Source organism: Sceloporus undulatus, chromosome 1 (genome assembly GCF_019175285.1).
Source record: "Sceloporus undulatus isolate JIND9_A2432 ecotype Alabama chromosome 1, SceUnd_v1.1, whole genome shotgun sequence".
NCBI lineage: Eukaryota > Metazoa > Chordata > Lepidosauria > Squamata > Phrynosomatidae > Sceloporus > Sceloporus undulatus.
This window is the reverse complement of record NC_056522.1, coordinates 181,813,604-181,827,514: the sequence shown is the minus strand read 5'-3', so window position 1 is coordinate 181,827,514 and position 13,911 is coordinate 181,813,604. Positions and strand designations below refer to the sequence as shown.

General features: G+C 39.1%; 1 protein-coding gene across 1 annotated transcript in view; it reads left to right on the top strand.

Moving 5' to 3' along the window:
- MACROD2 (mono-ADP ribosylhydrolase 2) overlaps window positions 1-13,911 on the top strand; it is a 1,190,526-nt gene that overhangs the window by 14,708 nt on the left and 1,161,907 nt on the right. The window contains exon 3 of the mRNA XM_042468449.1: window positions 12,606-12,713. Within this exon, the coding sequence (XP_042324383.1) occupies window positions 12,606-12,713 (108 nt within the window). The remainder of the gene's footprint in view (window positions 1-12,605; window positions 12,714-13,911) is intronic.

The following is a 13,911-nucleotide window of genomic DNA, read 5'->3' as shown; positions in this document are numbered from 1 at the left end:
AGAAAGATGACAGGGTTTTTGAATACTTGTCTAACAAAAGCCATTCATAGAATCATAGAATCATAGAGTTGGAAGAGACCACTAGGGCCATCCAGTCCAACCCCCTGCCATGCAGGAAATCCAAATCAAAGCATCCCTGACAGATGGCCATCCAGCCTCTGTTTAAAGACCTCCAAGGAAGGAGACTCTATCACCCTCCGAGGGAGTGCATTCCATTGTCGAACAGCCCTAACTGTCAGGAAGTTCCTCCTCATGTTCAGGTGGAATCTCTTTTCCTGCAGCTTGCATCCATTGTTCCGGGTCCTGTTCTCTGGAGCAGCAGAAAACAAGCTTGCTCCCTCTTCAATATGACATCCCTTCAAATATTTAAACAGGGCGATCATATCACCTCTTAACCTTCTTTTCTCCAGGCTAAACATCCCCAGCTCCCTAAGTCGTTCCTCATAGGGCATGGTTTCCAGACCTTTCACCATTTTTGTCGCCCTCCTTTGGACACGCTCCAGTTTCTCAATGTCCTTTCTGAATTGTGGCGCCCAGAACTGGACACAATATTCTAGGTGGGGCCTGACCAGAGCAGAATACAGTGGCACTATTACTTCTCTTGATCTAGACACTATACTTCTATTGATGCAGCCTAAAATAGCATTGGCCTTTTTAGCTGCCGCATCACACTGTTCACTCATGTTCAACTTGTGGTCTACTTGGACTCCTAGATCCCTTTCACACGTAGTTTCATTCAGCCAGGTGTCACCCATCCTATATCTGTGCCAGGTGTCACCCATCCTATTCAAATACAGTTGCTTGCCTTTTGTCTTCTCCAAGACTCACCCAAGCCTTATTTGGGGACTGGGCTTTGGGGGAAATGGCAACCAGACGTGTGATGTGATAATGTTTCCAATAATAATAATAATAATAATAATAATAATAATAATAATAATAATAATAATAATAATAATGATTTATTTATAGCCCGCCCAATCACAAGGAATCCAGGCGGGTTACAACAGTAAAAATAAAGAAAATAAAATACAATAAATAAATAAAATACAATAAAATTAAAGAGGACAAAGTGAGTACATTCACAGTTAGGCCTGATGGAAGTTGGGCCTCTCTTTTTCACTCCCTCCCAGGTCTGATGATGATGTCATGGAGGGAGGGCTCTTCTTCTTGAGGCAAGGATTTTATTTTAATTAATTTTAATTTAATTCTTCTCATTAAATTTAAGAGAAGAATTGGTGGACAGAGTGACATAAGTCACAGTAAATGGGGAGTAGAACTAGGTAGGGAAGGCCTGCCGGAAGAGATCCGTCTTAAGAGCCTTCTTAAAGGCTGTAAGAGTAGAAATGTCACGGATCTCCTTCGGCAGGTCATTCCATAGCTTCGGAGCTGCGATGGAAAAGGCCCTCTGGGTGACTGAACTTAGCCTAGATTTTATTGGCTGAAGTAGATTCTTCCCCGAGGACCTTAGAGTGCAATACAATAGGACACACTGGTTTGTGGAAGGTTGGGGGAAAAAACATTGCCCCCCACCTCTGAGTTGAGGTCCTGATCACTCTTTGTGGCTTTAATGAAAGCTTGTATTGCTTTATTGTTATTTTATTAATTGATTTTATTGTATTTCAGTGGTTTTAACTATTGTAAACTGCTTTGACTTTTAATAATAAATAAGAAATATAAACACAAATAACCAATTGTTAATTTTTATTAATGACAAATAATAAATATTATTAATAAGAAAAAGTAATATAATTGTTTCATAAATACATATATTTGTGGTTGTTGTATGCTTCCAAGTCATTTCTGACTTATGGCCACCCTAAGGCAATCCTATAATGGGGTTTTCTTGGCAAGTGTTTTTAGAGGGGGTTGTTCTTGCCATCCTCAGAGACTGAGAGAATGTGACTTGCCCAAGGTTTCCATGGCTGCACCAGGGATTTGAAACCGGTCTCCAGAGTCATAATCCAACACTCAAACCACTACACCATGCTATACAGTAGCACAAATGTTAAGTAAACAAATTGGTATTCGTAGCATAAGTACTCATCCTCTCTGTGGTGCACATCTAAACAAACTCTGGTGCAACTGCTGCTTCTTTATTTCAAGGATTTATACCATGTCTTTCTCCCATAGTAGGATTCAAGGCGGATTGCAATATAAATTCATGGAAGTAGTTGAGTGGAGTTTTCTGTATAGTTCCAAATTAAGGTTACTTGTTTCTGAAGACCCCAGAGTTTGTTAGAGAGCATGTCTAAGCAAATGGGAAAGCTGATGTTATTGCTTCTAAAAGTCCTCCTATCAAGTATTGACCCAGGAGGTGAATATCTAATTCATTTAACATGTTTGCTTGCTTAATATTTGTGCAACAAAACAATTATTTTACACCTTCCTAGTGTAGTATATTTTATATGCCAAGTAGTAAATAATGCCAAAATCCACTTCCACTCTCCATTCTTCTGTGGTGCCAACTTCTCTCCTCCCACTGTTACTGCTTATTTTCCAATCTTTTCACATCCAGTGGTCTCTGTATTCATCTGTTGCTGATGCCACCATGCTATTGCTGTGACTGAGTTGTTGAATTTCCCCCTGCTCTCTGATCTTGGTCTAGTAGGTGTCCTTCAGCAGCTGGAGTTCCTATGAGTGGGGAGAAAAATTCTAGCTTGATGCTAGGAGGAAAAAAATAATTTGCCTCTGCTGTGTACATTCCCTTTTCCCAGTTCAAGCATTTTTCTGTGACAGCCTTAAGAGGATGGCAGCTGGTAGCAGTGTTATAATTTTAGGTGGCAGGTAAAAGCATTTTAATTGAAACAGGCATTTTAATACATTACACATTTAAGTGTGGCAATGCTGGTCTCTTCTTAAAGTTACTTGCTACCATCTTGTGTTTCTCTGTTTTTTTTTGCACTGTATACTGCCTTCATACTGATAATGAAGATATTTTAAATAAGCAATCAGTAGCATGGTCCAGACGAAGAAGAAATGGACCCACAATGGGATCACGTTGGCCAAGAGGATGGGTAAAGTCAGCAACAGGCCTACAAAAAACCCCACTTACCCTAACATGTTGTGATAGATTTTCGTATGATTTGATCTTCCTTGGGAGAGCAGCAACATATAAAACCTTTTCATAGCATTTCACAGAATGTCCTAATTTACCAAACAAAGTACTTGTTTTTCCAAAATATTTTTTCGAATGCCATAATTTAATAACTCCCCGCATCCCACCCCACAATATGCTTCTCAGATATTTTGGGCCCAAATGCCTTTCTACTGTTGACCATGTTCTTGCCTGATACATCTCAGTATGTGACAACAGATTGCTATTATCTCTTTCAGCAGAGTCATTCCAGTGTCTTTTCAGTGGATTTGTTTCACTGAACAAACAGGGAAATTGTTCTTACCTGTTTTTATGCAACTATAATACCACAGCGTGCTTGATGTAGGATAATTGTTAAGCTCCGTTGTCATGCTTCACTTGCATCCAAAACTTTAAGGTAATTCAAATTAAATTGCTAATAAGTAGAATGAGAGAAATTTGAATTGGTTTGTATATTGTCTGTAGTAACTGCCTAAATGTGAAATTCCTCTAGCTAGCCACTAGAGCTACATGGTTCAGGCCTGTGTATTCCTCTCCCCTTGAAAGTGCTTGCTTTTGCTCTACTGTGTCTTGTGCATGGCTGTTGACTATCAGTCTGCTCTTTTAATGGCTCAGCAGTTTTATCATTTGAGGCCAACATCTTGAAAATGTTTTTTTTTAATTCTGATATTCTTAGTTCTAGAAGTAAATCTCTCCATTCCTACATGATTGTTAGTTGAAGATAATGTTGTTTGCTATAATTGTGGGATATCAGCTCTTCAGTACAAAGAACTTTCAGAATATCTTACAACAACATGAAAACAACTTAAATAAAAATAAAGATTGGAAACTACTCCCACAGCCTTTCATTACCCAGAAAGGCATCTTAACATGTTTCTCTTATTTACAAATAATCTATCAGGCATTTTAAAAAAAATAATTGACAGAAAAGAGAGCTAATGTATACATTTTTGTATAAGGAAAGAAAATCTGACTTCGCTCTTACGATCCATTGGGTTTCATCCAACATTGTGAGAGAAGACTGCTGTGTGTGCAGTGGGACCGGAGTGTAGGTATAGTGCATTAGAAATAACAATGCTACCTGCCAATGTGTTTCTTTTAGGATAATAACATAGGGAAAATCAGACAGGTGAACTATTGCATTTTGAGAAGTTGTTAATACATGAGTCTTTGCAGGTTCTTATTTAGAGTCCACACAACACAACCTTGTCCCAATCAATACAGGCTGCATTCTGGATATCATTAGGATTGCTTTCATTCTGCAAAAAGTCCAGAAATAAAATAAGAAAAGTTGGATGTGGTTCCTTTACTCTGTAGACTGGGGAAATACATAAAATGTGTTGATTCTATTTTGACACTGATGACAGTAATGTGATTGTTTCCTCCTCCCCTAATTCCTTCCTTCTTAACTTTGCCCACTACGTTTTCCTTTGATTCAGATTTCTGATCACTTAATAGTAAGAATAACCACACCAGATGAGCTCAGACTTTTATCAGTCCATGTTAATTTTCTTTGCTTTCCCTCCCGCAGTCCCCTCTGCCCCAATGTGTGTGTGCGTGAGAGAGAGAGAGAGAGAGAGAGAGAGAGAGAGAGAGAGAGAAACAAGCTTGGTTTTATGCTCCACTTCTGGATTTTAGAAATATTTTCCACCTAATCTCTTAAAAAAAATCACTTTACCTTTTCTGGAAATACAAATCCCCACTTAATTTGAGCAAGTGTGCTAAAAGACAGGGCAAAGAACTTTTACATCTGCTGTTCTTTATATGGTGGCATGACATAATTAAACTTCTCAGATATATAATTTTATACACGCACACGCACACACACACACAGAGTCCATCGATTCATACACATATATTAGTAAGAACCGGTTCCCCCCTATGAAATGGTTCCATTTTCCATCTTGTTACAATATTAGCATGCTTTTTTTTAATGCAGACATCAGTAGCCTCTTGTGTAGGGTAATAAATCATCCTGGAATGATGATCAGAGGAATAGGGTTGGATGAGCCAGGATAAGTCCACTCCCTTGTATTTTTTTTTTTTTTAAGAGCCTGGTATGTACTGATATTTCTGTCTCATGGGAAGGGTAGAAAATCCCTATAGGTGTGTTCACATGGATTTGTCACAGCATATGATACAGCATTGCTGATGACCTGCTAATAGATGAAAAACAGTTCTTTCCAGGACTTTGGAATCACTACATTTGCACAATGGTTATAAAATTACCAGGGTGCTCAAGGTTCCTCTGCTATATGTGACCAAGGGAATGAAAAGTTATATTCTGCTTTCTTCAGTGTGTGATGGGAACTTGCTTAGCTCTGTTGATTGTAGCCAGTGGGACCCTTCTAAAGCTGGTGAATAATTTGCTTTATGCATTTTATTCACATTGAAGTAGGGGAGAATTTTGTTTGGAAGACCTGTTTATTTTCTTTTCACCACAATCCCCAAACTTTCTCGCAGCATTTAGAAAGATATGCAAACAGTAGTTCCGTGATTAAAAACTGTACTTGAATTTATCTCAGAATGTACATTTGTAGAAATCGGTATATTGTATATATTGTTTTCTGTACTATAGGAAAGAACTGTAATAAATTTAGATGTATAAAATTAAAAAGCATTTTTGTTTCCAAAGGCTTTATCATTTTCTGGCTAAAGGCTCCCTCTAGTGGTGCAGCAGAACAGTTTGGGCTTGTGCAAACTTATAATACGTTTAAAATACATTTTAAAATTTAATTATTTACTTGTTTACCTGCCTGCTTGCCTGTTCTTGTTTAAAACAGTGGACAGGTTGCTGACAAGATTGAGAGTCCTGAGTTTTATCAAGACGTCTGGTGAGAGAAGCAGCCCAATTCATACTAAAGGCCAAATGAATTAAAGGATACATTTTTATGTGTACAACAGTGGTCTTTCAAGAACCAAGAATGCATCATACATATCCTTTTACAGTATATTTCTTGTATCTCAAGACACAGTGCTGCAGTTTAAAGCATAACCATGATAGTCTTTTGATTCTGCAAACAGCAGCGTAATCTTGAGCCAATTGGAAGTGTGCAAGGATGACAGTAGAAATAAATTCAAACTTAGCAACATGGACAGCTATTCCCTTGGAACCTCTGGGAACTCTGCTGCCATAGTAGAACTTCGTACATCATGCTTCATACGAGGGGCTGAAAAACGTTGTCCCTTCAAAACTACAGGACATTCGCTGTAGTTGTGTTCACATGGATTTGTCATTACAAGTTATAAAGCATTACTGATAATCCACTGATAAGTGACAACCAGCTGTTTGACAAGGATCCCAGGACTTTGAAATCACTACATTTCACAATGGTTGTTAAGTTACACAGGCAACCAAGCTTCCTGCGCACTGTGTGACCAGTGAAACAAAATCTTCACCAGTGTATAGTGTGAGCTACCTAGCTTTATATGTTGTGGCCAGTGTGACATGCCTGTGTGTGCAGCGCATGGTTACTCAATAGCGCCATTTACTGAACAAAGCTGGTGTATAGTGTGCTTTCTGAAATTTATTCATATTGCAATAGAGAGAAGTTTATTTGGGAGACCTTTTTCTTACTTTCCCCCACCACTATATACCTCAGGCATTTTTGTCAGTGCCTAGAAAGGTAGGATGTAGTCTGCAAGAACCATTTAACCATTATTGACCTCCATCTTGAGGGGAGAGAAGCAGGCAAGAAACAACAGGCCTCTGCCTGCCAAGTTGAAGAGCCCTCCCCTGGCCTCCATCTTGAGGGGAGAGAAGCAGGCAAGAAACAACAGGCCTCTGCCTGCCAAGTTGAAGAGCCCTCCCCTGGCCTCCATCTTGAGGGGAGAGAAGCAGAGTTTTTTTTTAATTTGTTACTTGCTTTGTTGTATATGCATATGTATGCTGTAAACCGCTTTGATCGTAGGAAAAGCGGTATACAAATAAAACATATTATTATTATATTATTATTAAACCTATTTTCTTGCAGGGCTTTTGGTGTTTGGTAGCCTCATTTTGGGAGAAGGCATGGTTTAGTGGAAGTGTGTGTTGATTACTTTTGCAAGCCTCTTCAAACCCCATGGCTTGAGTACTCTTCTATTCATAGTTTGTAACAGGAGACAAGGAATGACATGCAGTGTTCTCATTTTGGCTTGTCATTCTTGAAGGAGGTGTAGTCGGAACAGCCAGCCATGTTTTATTGACTTTTTGCTTCTTTTATTGCAATATTCAATTAATACTTACTATATCAATCTCACAAAAAATTCCTGGCAGATCTGATGATTTCTATACATTGCATCTTTTATCTGACCAGAATCCCATAGTTATAGCAAAAATAGCTAACCTTTGTGCAGCTGCCATTGTTTGTTGCAGGTCATTGACAGATAATGTCTGAATGTCTCATAGAGGTTCTCATAATATTCTAATGCAGTCTATTTCATCTCATTTGTACTTTGTGCTATAGATCGTTTTTTACTTTTTAAGAACCATTATTTGTTTCATGTAGTGCTGTATCTTTACTTTGATTTTTATTCTTAAATCTATGGTGATATTTTGTAATTTCTCTTTGCTGGCTGATGTCCAAAGTAAAGTGTCAATCAATCTTTCAATCAATGCTTTGTCTTTCCCAAAAGGTTGACTATCTGTCCTGCTGCCTTTCAACAGACAATTCTAGTGTGAAGTTCTCAGTACAACACAACAGCAGTCACAATGTCCCCAGTCACTTTCTTGGCTCATTATGTAGAGAATGTGGATCTCCCAAGTGCCAGCCCGACACTGACCACTACACTACACATGAGAACCGGGTTCAAATCAGCACTGAACCCTGAAACTAATTCCACTTGGGCCATCACTCTTTCTACCTATCAGGCTTGTTTGTATGTATAAAGTGTCAGAACTGAAGCACTGCATTACATAAAAATTAGAATAGGGGTGGTGGTTATAAGTGGAGCTAATAAATCATTGAGTTTTCTTTGAAGAAAACAGGCATTTAGTAATGGCAGCATTAAAATTCAAGGACTTACTATATTCATCCCCCCATTAAATAGGTTCAGTGTCTTTCTCTTGCCATACTGTGTACACACAAACAACCCTGTGAGGTAGGGCATGCTTGTGTATCAAATCAGGGGGCTTTATTACTCTGCTTCAATAACCGGAAGACTAGGAGCAGCCAAGTGCAACTTGGTAGCCAAGGACATTGTGTATTTATCCCCATTGGCTATCCATTTTTGTCTTGAAGTCTTTAATAGTAAGTATGGGGAGCATGTAGTCCTCTGGAAGATCTGAAGTCTGAAGCTCCTGTCATCCCTCAACATTGGCTGTGGTGGCTAGAGTTCATGGGAGTGCAGTTCAACATCTTGAAAAGAACTTCACCATTGCTTTATAACTTGCAAAAGTTGCTTTTTTAGGTCACAACTTTTGGTGATTTTGAGAACAGTGATCTTAGAAAACCAGTTTCTGAATAAATTCTGAGGTTTACCTAAAAACCTGGTTTGTAAAATGTTATAACCCATATTTGTTGAAGCAGCAATGACTTCCTTAACAGGTTGTCTTTCAACTAACTTCAAAAATTACAGCCACCTTTTCTAACTTCACACTCACTCACTCTTTGGGATTTCAGTTTCTCAATAGCCCCGTCAATATGTGCTATCATTAAATATGCCAAGAGTTGCAGCCTAAAACTTCTGGAGTGTACCAGGCTGGGGAACCGTGCATTAGAAGACATCTAAACGGGTCTTCTCACCAGTTTTTTAAAAAGTGCTTTATGTCGTTGGGTATATTTAATTAAAGAAGAGCACAAGAGCATCCAACCATTGTGTGCAGTAGGATACATACACCCTTGCCCACTTTTAGGCAAAAGGTTGGGAATTCAAAATAGGAATGTAACAATAGAGTGAAGAGTGAGGCAAGGATTTGCATTTTAGCACATTAAACCCAATTTCAGTCAATGTATTTTGACTATCACTACATCATTTTTTCATTTTTAAAAACATCATTACATCATATTTTAGAGAGCCAATTGCCCAAGGTCACCCAGTGAGTTTACATGGCCAAACTAGAATTTGAAGCTCATAGTCAAATGCTCAAGCAAATATATCACACAAGTCACACTCTCTCAGCCTCAGGAAATGGCAACAGAAAAGCCCCTCTGAAGAAACTTTCCCAGAAAACTTCATGATAGGTTCACCTTAGGATTGCCAGACATTGGGACAATTTGAAGCCATACAACAAGAAGAAACATCATATTTTTGAATTTATTGAAGAACTGTAGGGGTACTTGTGATTTATACACACCAATTTACTTTGCAAAGCCACTTAGCAGAATGAGACATTGCCCATTCCACTTACACTTGGAACTTGTGCAGCAAGCTAAAGTCTAATGACTGAGTCTTCTCCACACTTTTGGCATACAAGTTTCATTGACCCTAATTGTGACAACAACAGTGTTTTTGTTATTATACAGATATTAAAGATCATCGGTATAATAGTTCAGTGCCACTGCTAGTTAGCATTAACCCTGCCTGGGTGTTATCTGTTGTAGATCAAATAAATATGCAAGAAGGGAGTGTGTGCTAGCTTTCTGTCATCAGTTCTATCTCTGGAGGCTTCCAATGAAGTCTGGAACCTTGATTTTCTAAAATTTCAAATAGTTGGGGAACTTCCCCAGGTGCCCTTCTTCACATGTTTGTATAATTCACATAGACAATGCTAGAATAGGGCAATGGCTAACTATAATTTTGATGTTGCCCTTAATCAGACTGAGATATTTGGGGAGGATTTGTGCATGATGACAGAAGTGCCGTGGAAAGGTAATGTGAACTCTACTCGTGATCATTTAACCATGATCATGATCATTTAACCAGGATTGTGGTGAGCATTATGTTTGCATAGCTTTTAAAACCAGAGAAGCATGTTGAAAGACTAGTGTCATGTTTCCCCTAGCAAATGAAACTGGTTCCTTTGGGGAGTCTTTTTTCCCAAAGAGGAAACGCTTTTAGTCTTGGCAATACTGACACACAATTTTGTGGGGTAAAATTGTTTCCACTTGGCAGTTCTGTAAATCCTAGATTGTTTTCTCAGCCCCCTGCTCTTGCCAAATGTCTGACTAGGGACTGCAGTGCTGGCAGAAGTGATAACTTTAAAACAACATGGACTGAACTGGAGTCAAGATGTGAAGCTTGTGAGGATATGGGAAGTTGGATGGGGAAAAGAATCTAGACAGGGCATATTGCTATCTAAAGCCATGATGTCAACTATCTGACTGCACCATCCTTGTTGACAGTTTAGTCCTCAAGTCACATGAAGGTGGCTGGCATAGGGAGCCCAGCTTCTTGTGGGCCAAGGACAGGAACATTAGGTCCTCCAGATGTTTTAGACTACAGTTTCCACAATTCCTTATCATGCTTGGTGAGGCTTTGGGAAGCTGGTGTTGAAGGCTTCTTATCTGTATTGTAAGCGACTATGGGTCAAACTGAATTTGCTTGGTCAGTAGTAGCTCTGTTTAGCTAGAAGAGCGCAAGTGATGCAGCAGCCATGGCAGCTCCTCCTGTATGCTCCACTGCCAACTACTTGGCAGTCTTCCCTCTGTCATGTGCTCCTTATTTCTCACGCAGTCTGTGACAACTGTTGGGGAAACGCACCATTCACAAAATTGTACTTAAGTACTTCCCTTGCAACTGTCCTGAGAAAGTAATAATAAATGGTACGTGTTAGAACTCTGTTGGTAAAAATTAACCCACTCTGTCATGCCTAAATGTCTAAACTGAGATACTTAAATTGTGTGTAAAGGGAGAAGGAGCATTGCTGTGGGGGACTTTGCCAACTTTGGTACTGGATTGCAATGCTTTGAGCCATAGTGCTTTAAGAGTTGGAGACCAAATTTCCGGAGTCCATGGGTGTTCAGTGCAAGTGAAGAATCTTGTTTTTCAGAAAAAAATGTCTTTTGGCTTGAGGATATGGAACACCGAAATAATATTATTTGTGAAATGAATACGATGCTGGAAAAATGGCCAATATTTGCAGTTGTATGTTATTCTGGTATACAGGTGCATTGCTTTAGGAAGTGGCAGGCAGTGGTTCCCATCCCCCTTCAGCAAAACAGATTTTCTTCCCATCTGTGTTCATTCTGAAGCTAGTCTGCAGTCAAAACAGGTTTATAGTTATCAATGTTCATTAAAGGCATGAGGATTGGAATATCCATCTTCCTGCTTCAAGTCTATAGCTTGTTGTCTATAGTGACATTTGTCTAGCATAGCCATGGCAACAGCTCTTGTGGTTCCTAACCTCCATCTAGAGGAAGACAACATACCTGTGTGTGCATCCTGGAAACAAGGAATATGAACTATGTAATGCCTTAATGCAGGGCTAGAGAATCAAGATCATAATTTATAACAACAAGATAATTTTTGTAGCACAGACATTTATATCTGATAGAAGTAGGTATATTCTTGCCCAAAATAAATGTTAAAAATAAAGTTACTTTTCCCCAAATTGAGCCAAATCTCATTTGCTCCCCCTCCGTTAGGTTCTTTTACTGTTTGTGGGGATGGGAGTCAGGTGAGCATAGGAGATCTGATTGTGATATGCCACCTCTACTACAACTCAGAGTTTCTAGTAATCCAGTAGACCAGCCTTCCCCATTCTGATGGCTTTCACATGTTTTGGCTTATAAACCATACCATCACCTTACCACTGGTGATAAGCTATGGGGACTGATGGCAATGGATGGGAATTAGTTCAAGTCATTTGAAGGGCTTCAGGCAGCAGAAGAGTGGTGTGGACAATACGTCCTCTGAACTACATGCTGCTCCCAGGATCTCCCTTTAAAAAAATTCATCTCTGGCAAAATGCTCCCAAATGACCCCTGGTAGTATCAGGGAAATTTTGCTCTGTTTTTATTTTCCACAGGCTGTTTCAGACCCCAAGGTGGTCATTTTCTTGACAGGGAGTGACCTGGAAGTTGACAGTCGAAAAAAGGGTCTTTCCTGCACCTAAAATTGCCCGGGGGAAAATAAAAAATAAATGCCCTCATAACCCTAGAGTGCATTGGGGAGCATTTGTGGGCTATTAAATATATTAAATTATATTACATTAAATATAAACACACACACAAACACACATGTATATTAGAGTTGGAGCCATCACAGAAAATTGCGGCATTTTAAGGTCTTCCCCAGGGGACAATTCAGACCTCCCCAACCCCTGGCAGTTGCCAGCCCCTAGGTTAGGTGGGTTGGTGTAATCCTGCTTTATGTGCATGCCACTATTTAAAACAGATAGTTGCATAGCACTCATTCATTGTTGCAATTGATAATTGCTTAGCAGTGATGTATCACAGTCTCCATGTACTTTAATCATTCATGTCTGGTTGCTACAGGGTTTTAATATTTATGGTATTAAACTAACACTAGGAATACAAGAATCCAGTATGGTTAGCTGTGGTTTGTATTCCATACATAGTCTATATATGTGTGTGTTAGTATGCATGGATTAAACCTGTTCCTTTCTTTTTCTTTTTTCTTTTAGCAGAAGAAAACACTAAGGAAGCCGTATCAGTACAGAAATGTCTGAGTGAGAAAGTCTCTCTCTACAGAGGTGATATCACGGTGCTCGAGATTGATGCCATAGTTAATGCTGGTAAGGTTTAAAAATACTTGGTCTGTCATCTTAATGTTTAAACATTTGAATATGCAGCAAAACATATCTGGATAATCTCCAGGATAGAGGAAGAGGAATATGCAGAACTCCATGCATTGGATGTTACTAAAACTACAAATTAAGTGCCAAGAAAATCCAGAGTTTCTGATTATTACACGAGTTGTCAGCAAATTTCTGCATTATGCAAAAGGATGCCCTCCTCTTCTCACCTTTGCAGTTCTCATGTGTGTGTGTCTGTGTCTTCAAGGTGTTTCTTATGGCACTCCCATGAATTTCATAGGGTTTTCTTAGGCAGGAAATACTAAGAAATGGTTTTGCCAATTCCTTCCTCTGAAATATAGCCTACAGCACCTGATATTTGTTGACATTTCCCACATAAGTACTAATCAGGGCTGACCCTGTTTAGCTTCCAAGATCAGAGGGGATCTGGTGCCTTTAGGGCACATCCTCCAAAAAATCTGCTCTAAAGTCCCTCTTACCTGCACCCCAGATCTTTAGGATGTGTAGGAGGCTTCAGGCATGAAGGAGAATTGTTCTCCTTTCCTATTCCATTGAAGGAAGCCCCCTTTTGGCATGAATGAAGCCAATGCGAATGAAGCCAATGTACATGTATTTTGTTAGTAAGCTTAATTTATTGTGTTCCTGTTGGTATTGGGAAAGTGTCATGGGCAATATATGGTCCTGAAGTGCTGGCCTCCCCCTGCTCCTGGAAGCCCTATTGTACCGTCTACTGCTTGAGGTTTTGTTAGGCATCATCAGAGTGCTGTTTTGTGACAAGAAGGCAAAGAAATTTCAGTGTGGCTGAGTTCTGTCATGAATATCACCTTATATTGAGGTGAACTCTTTCTCCACCCAAGAGGAAGGATTTTTAAGGTAGCGTTCCAAGTTGTGAGTTGATGTTACCATTTTTTATTTTCTCTTTTCAAATATACATATGTCTCATCCAATACGTCTTGTCACAAATGTATGTAAATGTTGACAAAAATGTATGTCTCTTGCAATATTTTCCGAAAAAGTTCTTATCTCTCTTTCTCTTGAGGTCTAAAAAAAGACTTGGATTTGAACCTCAGATGTTCTTTAAGTTCAAAAAAGCCTTTTTAAAAATGTACACGAGAATAATAATAATAATAATAATAAAAGGTATTCATAAAGAAAAGTTTCACGCTATCAGGAATGT